Here is a 14040-nt window from a genome sequence, read left to right on the forward strand (position 1 = left end):
CTGTGTATAGGGGCGCCTGGGTGGCTCAGTCGGTTAAACGTCCGACTTCAGCTCAGGTCACGATCTCGCGGTCCGTGAGTTCGAGCCCCGCGTCGGGCTCTGGGCTGATGGCTCGGAGCCTGGAGCCTGTTTCCGATTCTGTGTCTCCCTCTCTCTCTGCCCCTCCCCCGTTCATGCTCTGTCTCTCTCTGTCCCAAAAATAAATAAACGTTGAAAAAAAAAAAATTAAAAAAAAAAAAAAAACTGTGTATAGTTGACATACAATGTTACATTAATTCCAGGTGATTCTACAAGTTTTACATTATGCCGTGCTCACCACAAGTGTAGCTCCCATCTGTCACCATTCAATGCTAATACCATTGACTATATTCCCTACGCTGTACCTTTTATACCCATGACTTATTCATTCCAAAACTGGAAGCTTGTATCTCCTACTCCCCTTCACCCATTTTGCCCATCCTCCTACCTCCTCCCCTCCAGCAACCATCAGTTTGTTCTCTGTATTTACAGGTCTGGTTCTGCCTTTTGTTTGTTTTTTGTTTGTTCATTCATGTGTTTTGCTTTTTAGATTCCACATATAAGTGAAATCTTATGGTATTTGCTTCCTCTGACATATTTCACTTAGCATAATACCCTCTAGATCTATCCATGTTGCTGTAAATAGCAAGATCTTATCTTTTTCTGTGGCTGAAGAGTATTCAATATGGAGCCTCATTCAATATAAAGAGGGAAATGCTCAGCCTGCACTTTAATGAACAGCAGAGTTCCAGCTATAGGATGTTGGCTACTGGTTCCTTTGACATATTAGTTATGTGATTAGTATGAATACTAGTGGTAACAAGCATTTCATAATATATATAATTGTCAAATCACTACATTGTACACCTGACACTAATGTCAACTATATTTAAATTAAAAATAAAAAAATAAAATATGAGAGCCAACACTCACTGAGAGCTTACCATGTGCCAGGTACAGTGCTAAGAACTTTATGTACATTGTCCTTGGATTATGTGCGTTTTAACAGCTTTCTCTGCAGTGTGTACATACTCGTGTATGTATATACATATCCACACAAAGTATAGCTGAATGCGGTAGAGAGCTATATATAAACTATTTATTTCTAAGAATCTATTCAGATCTTTTCAAAGTACTAAGCTAAACATACATAAAAGCCCCAATCTGCATATGTAGAAGAAATGGTTATTTTGGTGTTACACTAATACAATGCTAAACACCCACATATGTGATCAAAACTCTCCAGAAAGAAACGGTGTTTTGGAAGGTCATTGAAGTTTCAGGGATGAGCCCACAAAATCTGTACCCTCCACAGGAGGCTGTTTTGAGGGAATGATAGACATAGGCTAGAAAAGAGTTTTCTGTTGTCCAGTAACCTTGACAGTCACTACAGAAATCCTACTGTGAAAATGAAAATAAAAAAAAACATAGGGTTCTCTGTCATCAAAAACTAATGATGACTAACAAATGGCAGGGGTCAGATGGGGTGTATGTTCAAGATTCAGATGGTAGACGAACTATTAAGAGCTGAAATAATTAATCACACACAGAAAAAACACTTGACAGAAATCAGGTTGAGAAGAAATGCTAAGCTATTATTAATTAGGTAGAGGCATACATACCAGTGTACAAGACAACCCTCACCCCTGAGTCGGCACTCGTGAATGAATTTAATACTTTCTTTGAAATGTCTTGTCCTGTAGGGGGAGAAAAAAAGAGAGAAGTGACATCTCTCTACTTTACTCAACATATGATGAAAAGAAAAAATCCATCTGAGGTTTCTTGAAAAGGTCTCAGAGTCCCACAGCTTCAAAACCGTGGTCACATTGTCTGGGTCTGGAGCTGCCTCAGCTTTAGAACCTTTCATACACAATGCTGAGGCTTGGGAAGGGCTGCCCATCTTCTGGGATTTTCAGAATTTCTCTGCAAGGAATCCCTGAAACACACAGTTGCCGCTCACCAGTGTGTGTGTGTGTGTGTGTGTGTGTGTGTGTGTGTGTGTGTGTGGCGGGGGGGGGGCAGGCTTCTGCCTATCCCATTGGTCATTGGTGCCCCTGAATGCTCAGGACCATAGCAGTGACACCACACTGATGATCTGCACACCAGTTGTGCACATTCACAGATGTTCAGGTGAAGAAGGTGTCCTTATCATACAGGCTTCCCAGTTTTAAAAGGTAGTTTACGGGGCGCCTGGGTGGCTCAGTCGGTTAAGCGGCCGACTTCGGCTCAGGTCATGATCTTGCGGTCCGTGAGTTCCAGCCCCGCGTCGGGCTCTGTGCTGACAGCTCAGAGCCTGGAGCCTATTTCAGATTCTGTGTCTCCCTCTCTCTGACCCTCCCCCATTCATGCTCTGTCTCTGTCTCAAAAATAAATAAACATTAAAAAAATAAATAAATAGGGGCGCCTGGGTGGCTTGGTGGGTTAAGCGTCCGACTTCCGCTCAGGTCATGATCTCACGGTCGGTGAGTTCGAGCCCCGCGTCGGGCTCCATGCTGACAGCTCAGAGCCTGGGGCCTGTTTCGAATTCTGTGTCACCCTCTCTCTCTGACCCTCCCCCGCTCACGCTCTGTCTCTCTCTGTCTCAAAAATAAATAAACGTTAAAAAAATAATAATAAATAAATAAATAAATAAATAAATAAATAAATAAATAAAAGGTAGTTTACTTCTGGGGTACCTGGGTGGCTCAGTCAGTTGAGCGTCTGACTTTGGCTCAGGTCATGATCTCATAGTTTGTGAGTTCAAGCCCCAAGTCGGGCTCCATGCTGACAGCTCAAAGCCTGGAGCCTGCTTTGGACTCTATCTCCCTCTCTCTCTGCCCCTCCCTCACTCATGCTCTGTATCTCTGTCTCAAAAATAAAAATGAACATTAAAAAAAAGTAGTTTACTTCTGATGATTTGAAAAAGTTAATCATATTCTCCCATATTGGTCTCCCTTGACTTTGGTAGGTCCTGTCAGCATGTCACCAGAGAGCTGTGGGAAAATGGTAAGTGCAGCTTCCATCCCTGCTCAGTGGCTTACTGGCTGTGTGACCTTGGGAGAGTCACTTAGTTTCCCTCAACCTCACTTAAAAAGTGGAAATAATGTCTTACAGGGTGGAATGAGGCAATATATGCCAATATGCTTTGCAAACCATAAAGTCCTATATAATGATGAAACCATGATCCTTATTTCTTCTGATCCTTAGCTTTTTAGAAACCCTTTCTCCTACATATGTGTGGCAGCACCAACCACTTAGAGCACATTCTGGACTGCCTAGTGGGTTAACTATAAATATTCCAAGGGAACCTACAGAGCACATGCTTTTGAGGTCTTCTACATTTGAATGACTTGTAAAGCAGTAAAACACCTGAAGTTGCCCATGGAATAAATTCATCTTCTTTTAAACACCAACTGAGTGCTGACTATTTCCCAGGAACTGTGCTGCAGGAGATTCAGAGAAGAATGAGATGTAGTTTCTAACCACATAAGCTAGGTCCATTGTTCTATGAAGGATGACAAGACAAATGAATGTAAAACGATTGGCAAATTCAGGTGTGGCATAACAAACTCAGCCAGGTATCAAATGCAGAAGAAACTTAGCAACCTAAGTGTAGCTGCCCAGCTAGATTAAGACAGAGAAGCAATAGAGGAAACTCAATGCGCATGCATACTTGTACATATTCCACAACCCACCATAAGGCATGATGTCACTAAACATGGAAGGTCCTAGGTGTCTAACCCAAGGGCTCCATATTCTTACCTAAAATTTCTAATTACCAGAATATTGAAAGACATGCTTTTGCTAACATTCCCAGGCACAAATGCTCCCAGACATAAACTTATAAAATGACTCAAGACATTGCAACTCTACTTGCAAACACTGCTTGGTATAAAGCAGGCAAAAAAAGATTCCTGCTGTAATTCCTGAAATTTGAAGTGTCAACACTGAAACAGACCTCAGACAGGACCGTAAAGCAGAAGCCCATGGAAGCCAGGCAGTGTAGCAGAGTACACAGAAGGATGAAGGGATGCGGGCACTGTGATGTGACTGGCAGAATCCTGGCCCAAGGGCAAGGCACTGTAGGCAAGAGTGAAGGCTCGGTGCTGTTAGAGCTTCCCATCTCTCAAGCAAAAACAGTCTGCAGTGAAGTTTTCTGATTTTGAAGTATTAAAACTGTGGCAGACATCTTGAATCACTCTGATTTTGTTTGGGGCACTAGTTTGTCAGAATAGTCCATCCTACCTCTGACTCCAGCCATGGAGAACTAAAGAAAAGGTTGTGGGGTGAGGTGGGGACTTCTGGAAAAGTTTTCCCTTCCTGATGAAAGGGAAGCTATCTATCTCTGCCTCAGATTTCTGTTAGGAAACTAGAAGTGAGTGTCATGCTTACAGCTACATCAGCTGCTCTGTAACCACTGGTGATAAGCCCCTGGGTGGAAAGGCAGCAAGGATACAAAGAGGGACCTCAGGGGATGCCCTGGCCTGGGAGCAACCATCACCAGGTTTCTTGGTCAAGGCTTGAACTAAATTTCTTTATAACTTAAAACATTATCAATCAGACACTGTGCTACTTACAGCCAAATACAATCTACCCGGTATCAGCAACCAATTCAATAGTTTCAACAACACTGAGCCAACTCATCTGGCCTAGGAGCGGCTACAGGCTGCCCTTCTGCCATCTGCTTCATGGTTTGCGCAGTGCAGCCTGTCCTCCTCTGTAGGTCACTGCATGTGGCAGACACGCCAGAGGGTGGGGTGGGTCTGACTATAGATCCCAGGACCAGGACAGGCTGCGCAGAACCCAAGGCTCACCCCTGACTGCAGCCTGGCAGTTGAGGGGTGTGGCTAGAGGGCACACATATTTGTCCACTAGGTAGCCATGCTGGGATATCCAAGAGTTCTGAGAGTCCTCTCCATGCCTGCAGCCCATGCTCATGCCTGTTTATGGGTCTCTTTCTAATCGTGCAGAGCTGCATCTGAGATAAGAGAGGCAGAGAATACAGTAACCAGAAAAGGAAAAATAAATCTAGAAATGAATGACAGTTGCCAGTTTAGTGAAGAAGTCACAGACTGCCCCAGAACACACTGCAAAGCCTGAGTGCCATGAAAGTTAACTATGCCACTCTAAGTGGGTAGGACTTAGTGTTTTACGAGAACACGGTCAGTGCTATGGAGCTCATCAAGAACTTGCAAAATTCAAGTGACAACAAATGAATCCCTTTACTGAAACCTGAAACAACTGCTTATATCTGGCTTTTATACCTGCATGTCCCAAACCACATGCATGACGAAACCTGGGTCTTAAATATTGTGGGGTGTATCTGGGTTCTAAAGTCAGTTTTGCCTCTTCTCAGAATAAGAGTGTGGGGTGGAGTGGGGTCAGCAGGGTAACATGCAGACCTGTCAGAGCCCAGAGAGAGCACATGAAAGAGCTGTGGGGGCAAGGAAGTCATGAGGAGGTGCTCCTACTCTGTTCCCTGCCAGCCCTTTTCTCTTAGTTCTAACTGCATCAATCTTAAGCCTAAGACAAACCCACAAACAGCACCTGTCCACCACTGAGTTGGGGCAAGGGCTGAGGAACCCCACAGCAGGCATCTGTGAGAGAGAGGGTGGCTCATAGCCCAGCCTGGGAGTGTAATGATGCTAGTGAAGGGATGGCTTAAAGCCCCACCACAAAACTTGACTCATAAACACAATTAGGCAGGAGGCCACGCCAAGCAGACATTCCTAGAAATGCCTTTTCCAAGTAAAGCCAGGAGGCATGCGCATTCACTACTGCTTTGGTGTGTTGCAGGAGTGGGGGTTATTTCCAGGGAAGCTGATGACATAAGCTCTAGCACTGGTCATTAAACTCCCTCCTCCACAGCGGGAAATACCCGCGACTCTGGCCCTTGTTGCCCAATTCTCTGGTGTGAAGCAGAAGCACATATCTCAAGCACCATCCCAACACAGACTGTTTCAATGAACACAGGTTCCCTATTCCTGCTCTTCATTTTGTACCTTCATTTGCATACCCACACATGGAGTAAGGTCTGTTGGAGGAAAGCCAGTGAGGCTCACTGACCTACATGTGTGTCACAAACTCATGTAACAGTGGTTGCTGCTGCCAATAATCTGAAGAGAACACCTTGGGTAGGGCAGAGGGACAGGCCTTTGGTAGGCCCTCAGGGAGACATGTCCTCCATGAGCACTCAGCAAACAGCCCTGCAGCAGCCACTGTTGCCCTTCCTCCACTTCCTCAGTCTGTGCTGGCTGTCCTTCTTGAACAGCCTCCTCTCTCTCTCTGTCCAGAGGCCAAAAGCCAGGATCAGCCAGGTTTTCCTGACCTTCAGAGAGTACACAAAAAGACTGGTGGATGGGATCTAGCAAAACTACACCACATGATGATCATCTTTTGAGGCTGAACAATGTGTGCTCACTCCAACACTGCAAGATTTTAAGGCTGTGATCCCCATTGTGGGATCTGAGGCAGCTCTGTCCTGCTGAAGACTCTGCTTATATGAGCAGGAGCTCAAGGGAGCTGGGCTCACTCCAAAGCCAGCAGTATCAGACTAGGCTGTATTGACAGCAAAGCCATGCGACTGAGGACACTTCTCCTTCCCACACATGTATATGTGTGTGTACACACAGACACGTGTACACGTCTGTACATATATGTTGTATATGAAAGCAAAAGAGGAAAAAAAAAAAACAGGAAAGGCAAGCACTCTTAGATTTTTTTTTTTTCCTGGAAAAGGAATACTTAAAAAGATAAAGCAAAAAGTAAATGGGTGGAATGTTCTTTCTGAGTGAGCCTGTGTTCTGGAAGGTGAGCTCAGATAGGAGAGCTGTTTCCTCCTGGGGCAGAATCCATGTAGGCCCCCTCAGCTGGAACACTCTCACCCCACCCAGAAGCAAGCAGGAAGGAACATTCTCCACCAGAACAGACACTGGCAGAGCTGCTCTATCAGTGCACAGCATTTAACACATACAACTAACTCATATTTACATCAATGATTCCCCAACTTTTATATTTCCTGCACTTAAACATGTTTTTAATTGGGGGGGGGATTTTTATCAAGCTTTTCATTTTGCTACATAAGGTCATTTTAAAAACAAAACAAAAACCTCTCTACCATCTACTATAACATCATTTCACAAAGAATGATTGAACACTAGAAAAACTAGGAGAAGAAAGTTTAAGACTAAAATACAGTTAAGTTCAATAAGTGAAGTCTTATAAAAAAACTCAATATCCATTTTCTGTGTATTTCTCATTCCTATGGGCTGCAAAGTCCTCAGGAGTCATGTGTGAGCATGTGTGTGTGTGTATGTGTGTGTGCACATGTATGCTCAAGTATGTATGCATCTGTCTGGAAACAGAACCACAGCACTCCAAGGGCCCACCTAGCTTTGATTTTGCAAAACTTCTTTTTAATAATTAAAACAAAGAAAAACTATAAGAGGACGAAAGAGTTGGATGTACAGAAGACATCAGCTAAATTAAAGAAAACATACACAAAAAGGGAGGTAGAATAAGGCAAGGAAGTTTTACTGGTACTTTAAATATAAGCTTTCTGTATTGCTAATTACCTCTTCTCCCCACAAAAACCTCAAGAAAGTTAGAGACCTGCTCGATACTCAAACCACTGAATGTCACAAAAGTTCTACTGCAATGATGCAATGCCACCAACTCCACAGCACAGACCAAACTCTCCTGTACTTGACATTAGAAGATTTAAAAAAAGTATTCCCTTAACAATATCTAAATTAAAAATACCAATTTAATAAATATTAAAATAAGAATGAATAAATGATCTACCATATATCCAATAATTCACTCTCGAAATACATTAATACTCCTTACTTGGATAGCAAATATAATCTTATTTCTGGAATTGCTTACAGTTCATAAAAAATGCTTTCACTTATCTAACCTAATACTACAAGAATTGTGTGAAATAGGTATTTTACAGATGAGAAGTGAGGTTAAAGTGACTTGCATAAGAAAGTACACAGAGAAAGCAAAAGCAAGTATTTCTAAAAGCCTCAATTCACCACCCACCCCACATCAGCCACTCAGAGATCATGTAGTGTATGCATGTGATATAAGCTCTAGGATGCCTCTAATTGTGACAAATCATGCAAAACACCCCAGCCTGGGTCTGTGGGGGTATTACAACTATGAGAACTTGAACTTTCACATTTCCTGACTTTGAAAGGCAAGGTGGTTAGGGAACTGAGGTAAAATTTAATGTGTTAATGTTATCTTAACCAGGTTTCTGCATTTTAAGTTCCTGGAAGATCAGAGGGGGAGTTTGTGAGGATTAAAGCCAAGACAGAAAATTGACCTTTCTGGGCAGCTTACAACCACTGAATGCCAAGTGAAAGCAGTTAGTTTCAAAAGGTCACAAACCTCTTACTAAGCATAATTAGCAAGAAGAATTCCTGTTGGTATAGGGGTTTGTGGGGTAATATTTAGGATATAAAACTTTAAATTACATCTAAAGTTAAACAATTTAAAAAATCTGTAGGTTCAAAACAGTAAGCGATACAGTTTTCTAGAATTTATTTTGTCATTAAATATAGGACTTTTCAGGCATCAGTAATTAAAAGTGGCTAGACTAAAGAACTACTAGTTATAATTGTCTGAGTTAGCCAGAGCATATTTTCCAAGTAATGGACATGATTTCTCTTGCTTTTGTTAACCAGAGTATTTATCTCCTATCTGCATTGGTTGAGGGTACAGAAAGTGAAGGTTCACTGTCAGCTATATGTTCCTAATATTTGGTGACCACAGGCTACCTGAAGTGAACAGGCCACATAAAAAGTCAAGTATTCCATTTGCCAATGGTTAATAGTCTAATTATATCATGAAAGCATGCTTGCTGTTAAAACGTATGTTATGCTTCCAAAGAAACATTTGTAACACGGAAAGAGAAACTCCAGCTATTTCATAGGCTGTCTCTTAACATACACAGTAAACTCAAATTACAAACTTAACTCCACAATTTCCATGTAACTTCAGTAGAGCAAGAAATATTTATAAACTCATGGACACTGATGTACCCAAAGTCTTACTTATGCATAAGATTTGCAATTACTAATGGATTAAAAATAAAAGTTTTCCCAAAGAATCACATAAATGCCTATGAACATAACTTTTAACAGGCGAGTGCCAGCTTTTCTGCCTTTCGATGAGTTATGGCCTTAACTTTCTTTTCCAATTGAAACAGAGGTTGTACAGCTGTAGGACTTCCCTCAACATAGCAGCAATGGCAGGTCCTCTTGAAGTTATTCTGTCATTAGCCCCAAATGCATGGATGCTATGGTAACTACCTATTGAAACCTGGTGTCCCACCCTACACTTTCACCAAGATGTAAGGAAAGAGTTAAAAAGGCAAATCACACAGCTTAACAAGACCTCTGCACATATTTGGGACAGGAGAGAACAAATTCAAATCTTACAGGTTAGTCCTTTGGACCCAAGGTAACTGTGTTTGGGCTGGTTTTGCCAGAAGACCTGAACTGACCCATGAGACCCTGGAACTTGGAGAAGCTGCTGCTACATGTTCTGTCACTCTGGTCTTTCCATGTAAGCGTATCTTCCAAATCTCCCACTAAAGTGGGTCTCCTGAACACCAAAACTTGTTATTTCAACTATCTTCTTTTATAACTCTCAAGATATATGAATACACTTTTAAGAGAGTAAAAGTGTATTCTTATTCTCAAAAGTGCTTAGAGTTCATAGAGAACACTTTCATACATGTGATCTGATCTCCAAAAATCCTCAAGGCAGGTATTTTTTACATGAGGGAACTGAAGTTCAGATGGGTTTAAATGACTTGCCCAAGGTAGATACAACTAGTTTTAAATTTAAGATATCTAACATCAAGGTCTACTGCTTACTTGTCTATATAGTGCAGGACTGCTCAATGCTCAATCTTAGTTTGGTAAGTCAGTTACTGTCCTGGACATCAAGCACAATGCTTGGCTCCTAGCAAAGCTGAAATGTCCTGAGGGCAATCAAGTACAGGTGGCCACCTTACCTCACAACAAATGCCCAGGATGTGTTATAATCTGATTCCTCCAAAGAGTCATATTGCCAATCAGGTATTGACAAGTTCAGCAGTATATTAGAATCTCAGTTTGAGATAAGAACAAAGCAACCATTTTAAAAATAGCCACCAAAACATGGGCAGAAGATTGCTGTGGTCTCCAGAGAAAGGCAGTGGCTCACTTCCTTCCGTATACACCATGCCCTTCCAACCACTTCTGTTTCTTGACACGACTAGTAACCAAGGAAGTTCTCTGGTGCTTCTTCTCCTCCTAGACCCAAGCTACTACTGTTTTCCTAGTGATCCTAGTAAAATCTTTCCTCCGTCATCCTCAGCCTTAAAGACTGACTTTTTCTGTGAAATATGGAGAGTTAGTGTAAAAAAAAGGCCTTATGCAGAACATATTTGTCCCTGCTTCAAATCTACCCTTGCCCTTTTCTCATCTAATCATATGCCACCTATCCCCTGTCCTATACCACCCCCCACCCTTCCCTACATCAATCCATCTGACTCTAGCCCCATTTTTTTTTTCAAACAGGTAGATCTCACAAAATTATTGTGTAACCTGGGATTTCACTGCTCTCTAGCAATCAAAAATCAAGATTTGTGAATGTTCCAGTATTTGATAGCTTTCAGAGAAGATGAACAATTGGGATACTAAACATAAGATTATATGGTCTGTAATTCCAATATGCAGGATTTGTAGGCAATAGAGCTTAAGAATCACGAAGGATGAATCCCAACAAGCCTGTGGGCTCCCAAATTCACAAACATCACCATAGCTTGTAACTTTCCAGATAAGATGCAGTAACCTGTAATTCTAGCATGGTTGCGTTTGACCTGCAATGTAAGCACAAGGCCAGCCTTGGAAGCAGGGGCTGGTACCTACTGGAGGCAATGAGTGGTTAAGTACTTTATTTCTGCCCCAGTGTCTGAGCCTGCAAGGTTCAAATCCATGCTTCAGTAAAATTTTACTCCATATCATGGACTTCTTTAAGTTTATTTATTTATTTTGAGAGTGAGAAAGAGAGAGAGAAAGAGAGAGAGAAAGAGAGAGAGAGAGAGAGAGAGAGAGAGGGAGGGAGAGAGGGAGGGAGGGAGACGGGGCATAGAGAGAGAGAGGGAGCATGAGAATCCCAAGCAGGCTCTGCTCGGGACTCAATCTCACAAACCATGAGACAATGACCTGAGCCAAAACCAAGAGTCAGATGCTTAACTGACTGAGCCACCCAGGTGCCCCTCTTTTTTACTCTTTTTAATTTGACTCCTAGAAAATTTAACATTACCTGCACAGCTTACATTTGTGGTCCACATTCTATTTCTATTGGACAGTGCTGCTTTTAGACAAAACCCAATAGCTTCCTTAAGGGTTTACTTCCAGAGAAGAGATGAACATGCTCAAGATTTGGTTTAAGGCATCCTTTTTAAAAATTAGGCTCTTATAGACATCCCATCAGTGTTGTGTAGTTGAAGGACTGGCAAACAAGAAGCGTGCCTCCAGCTGCAGCTCTGCCTAACTTGGCAGCACAGACCTCCTATGGGCCTTGTTACCTCCCCTGCAGGGCAGCAGCTGCGCAAGGCATGAAGCATCCCATTGGCTCCAACGATTTCACAGTCCTTTACTTTACTGTCCTTTATTTGTTTTTAATATCTCCAAAAAATATAGGAAAAAACCAACTTACAGGTTTTGAGATGGCGAATCCGCTGCTGGAATGCACAGGTATTTAACTCCCTGTAGAATGATATAAAAAATTTAAGTAAAAAGACGATACTTAGTGGAGAAAAATATTTAAAGGAACTATTTACTCAGGTCAAAAAATAAAAAGTAAAAAGGAGAAGTTTTTCACTCATCTTTTGTTGCCAAGGAACCAGGGAAAAACTCTTTAATTAAGGTTCCTGGTTATTTTCCGTGACCATACATACAGATATTTATGCTCTAGTTTGCAAACAGCTTGTAGGTTTAGACAGGGTTTATCAAAAAAGTGAAATAATTGAGGGCTTCCCAGTAAGTGTCAACAAGTTTCAAAATTATGATTTCAAATGCTTGTTTACATATTTAGCATTTTTAAAATCTATTTCGTTTAAGATCTTGAGTGGCCAAAAAAGAAGCACTGTTAGTAAAAACTTTAACATGCTAAGCAAAAATTGTAATGTTATGTTACAGAGTTTTCTATATCATATTTTAGTAATCAGAGAGTTACAATTTCACTGATGCATTAGTAGGAACTTTACACATGCAAAATATTTTGATATATTTTGCTTGCTTTACAAAAGAGTAAAAGTTTATGTACCAAACTAATACATTTTTTAAAAAGAATGACCCCTGGGGTGCTTGGGTGGCTCAGTTGTAAATGTCCAACTTTGGCTCAGGTCATGATCTTGCAGTCTGTGAGTTTGAGCCCCACATTGGGCTCTGTGCTGACAGCTCAGAGTCTGGAGACTGCTTTGGATTCTGTGTCCCCACCTCTCTCTGCCCCTCCCCCACTCGTGCTCTATCTGGCTCTGTCTCTCAAAAATGAATAAATGTTAAAAAAAAATATTTTTAAAAAGAAAATGGCCCAATTTGAAAAAAAAAAACAAAACAAAAACTTCACATAGGTCTCCATAAAAATCTATTAAAAATGTCTGTGTGACCCAAAAAATAATCCAGTGAAGAAATGGGCAGAAAACATGAATAGACACTTCTCTAAAGAAGACATCCAGATGGCCAACAGGCACATGAAAAGATGCTCAACATTACTCCTCATCAGGGAAATACAAATCAAAACCACACTCAGATATCACTTCATGCCATTCAGAGTGGCCAAAATGAACAAATCAGGAGACTATAGATGCTGGAGAGGATGTGGAGAAACAGGAACCCTCTTGCACTGTTGATGGGAATGCAAACTGGTGCAGCCACTCTGGAAAACAGTGTGGAGGTTCCTCAAAAAATTAAAAGTGGACCTACCCTATGACCCAGCAGTAGCACTGCTAGTAATTTACCCAAGGGATACAGGAATACTGATGCATAGGGGCACTTTTACCCCAATGTTTATAGAAGCACTCTCAACAATAGCCAAATTATGGAAAGAGCCTAAATGTCCATCAACTGATGAATGGATAAAGAAATTGTGGTTTATATACACAATGGAGTACTACATGGCAGTGAGAAAGAATGAAATATGTCCCTTTGTAGCAACCTGGATGGAACTAGAGAGTGTGATGCTAAGTGAAATAAGCCATACAGAGAAAGACAGATACCATATGTTTTCACTGTTATGTGGATCCTGAGAAACTTAACAGAAACCCATAGGGGAAGGGAAGGAAAAAAAAAAAAAGGAGGTTAGAGTTGGAGAGAGAGCCAAAGCATAAGAGACTCCTAAAAACTGAGAACAATCTGAAGGTTGATGGGTGGTGGGAGGGAGGGGAGGGTAGGTGATGGGCATTGAAGAGGGCATCTTTTGGGATGAGCACTGGGTGTTGTATGGAAACTAATTTGACAATAAATTTCATATATTAAAAAAAATAAAAAATAATGAGGAAGAGGGAAAGTCTATCTTTAGTGTGAAATAAAGATCTGAAATGGATTATATGAGTAAAAAAAATGTCTGTGTAAATTCATGCTACAAAAACTCAAGCCAAATTTGTTTTATTAAAAACCTAGTTGTTTCTTCTTCAGGGGGATTTAAAGTATAGTTCCAAAGGTCTTCAATGTCAAGTAAAAGTACAAAATCTAGAAATCTCAGCAACTTCTTCAAAAGAATATGGCTCTGTGAGGACTTAAATGAATGATTTGTAAACCCTTTCCTCCTTTGATAGCCTAATCTGATGGGATCTTGCCATGTCAAGGATAATAAATAGGAGAAGAAACACATCAAACACTAGAAAAATAACCAACCTAAGAGAGTAAATGAAGGAGAAATATGTAGAATCATGATATAGACTACCAAAAGTCCCTCAGCAAATAAAGCCATAAAGGAACTTGTCTTCCAGAGTTGCATTTTTTTTTGCAGTTGATCATA

At 41.2% G+C, this 14040-nt stretch overlaps 1 protein-coding gene across 8 annotated transcripts in view; it reads right to left on the reverse strand.

Annotated features, from left to right (window-relative positions):
• The window catches only part of DUSP22 (dual specificity phosphatase 22), a 73812-nt gene that overhangs the window by 13832 nt on the left and 45940 nt on the right, over window positions 1-14040 (reverse strand). For 7 of the 8 annotated variants that reach the window (XR_006717115.1, XR_006717113.1, XR_006717112.1 and 4 more), the window contains 2 exons: window positions 11719-11768; window positions 1641-1715 (listed from right to left, as the gene is read on the reverse strand). Coding sequence is in view for 4 of the 8 variants with exons in the window: in XM_045497625.1 (XP_045353581.1) it covers window positions 1641-1715; window positions 11719-11768 (125 nt within the window). In the remaining 4 variants the exon portion in view is untranslated. The remainder of the gene's footprint in view (window positions 1-1640; window positions 1716-11718; window positions 11769-14040) is intronic. The other variant, XR_006717114.1, reaches the window with a different exon arrangement.

The sequence above is a fragment of the Leopardus geoffroyi genome, chromosome B2 (genome assembly GCF_018350155.1).
Source record: "Leopardus geoffroyi isolate Oge1 chromosome B2, O.geoffroyi_Oge1_pat1.0, whole genome shotgun sequence".
NCBI lineage: Eukaryota > Metazoa > Chordata > Mammalia > Carnivora > Felidae > Leopardus > Leopardus geoffroyi.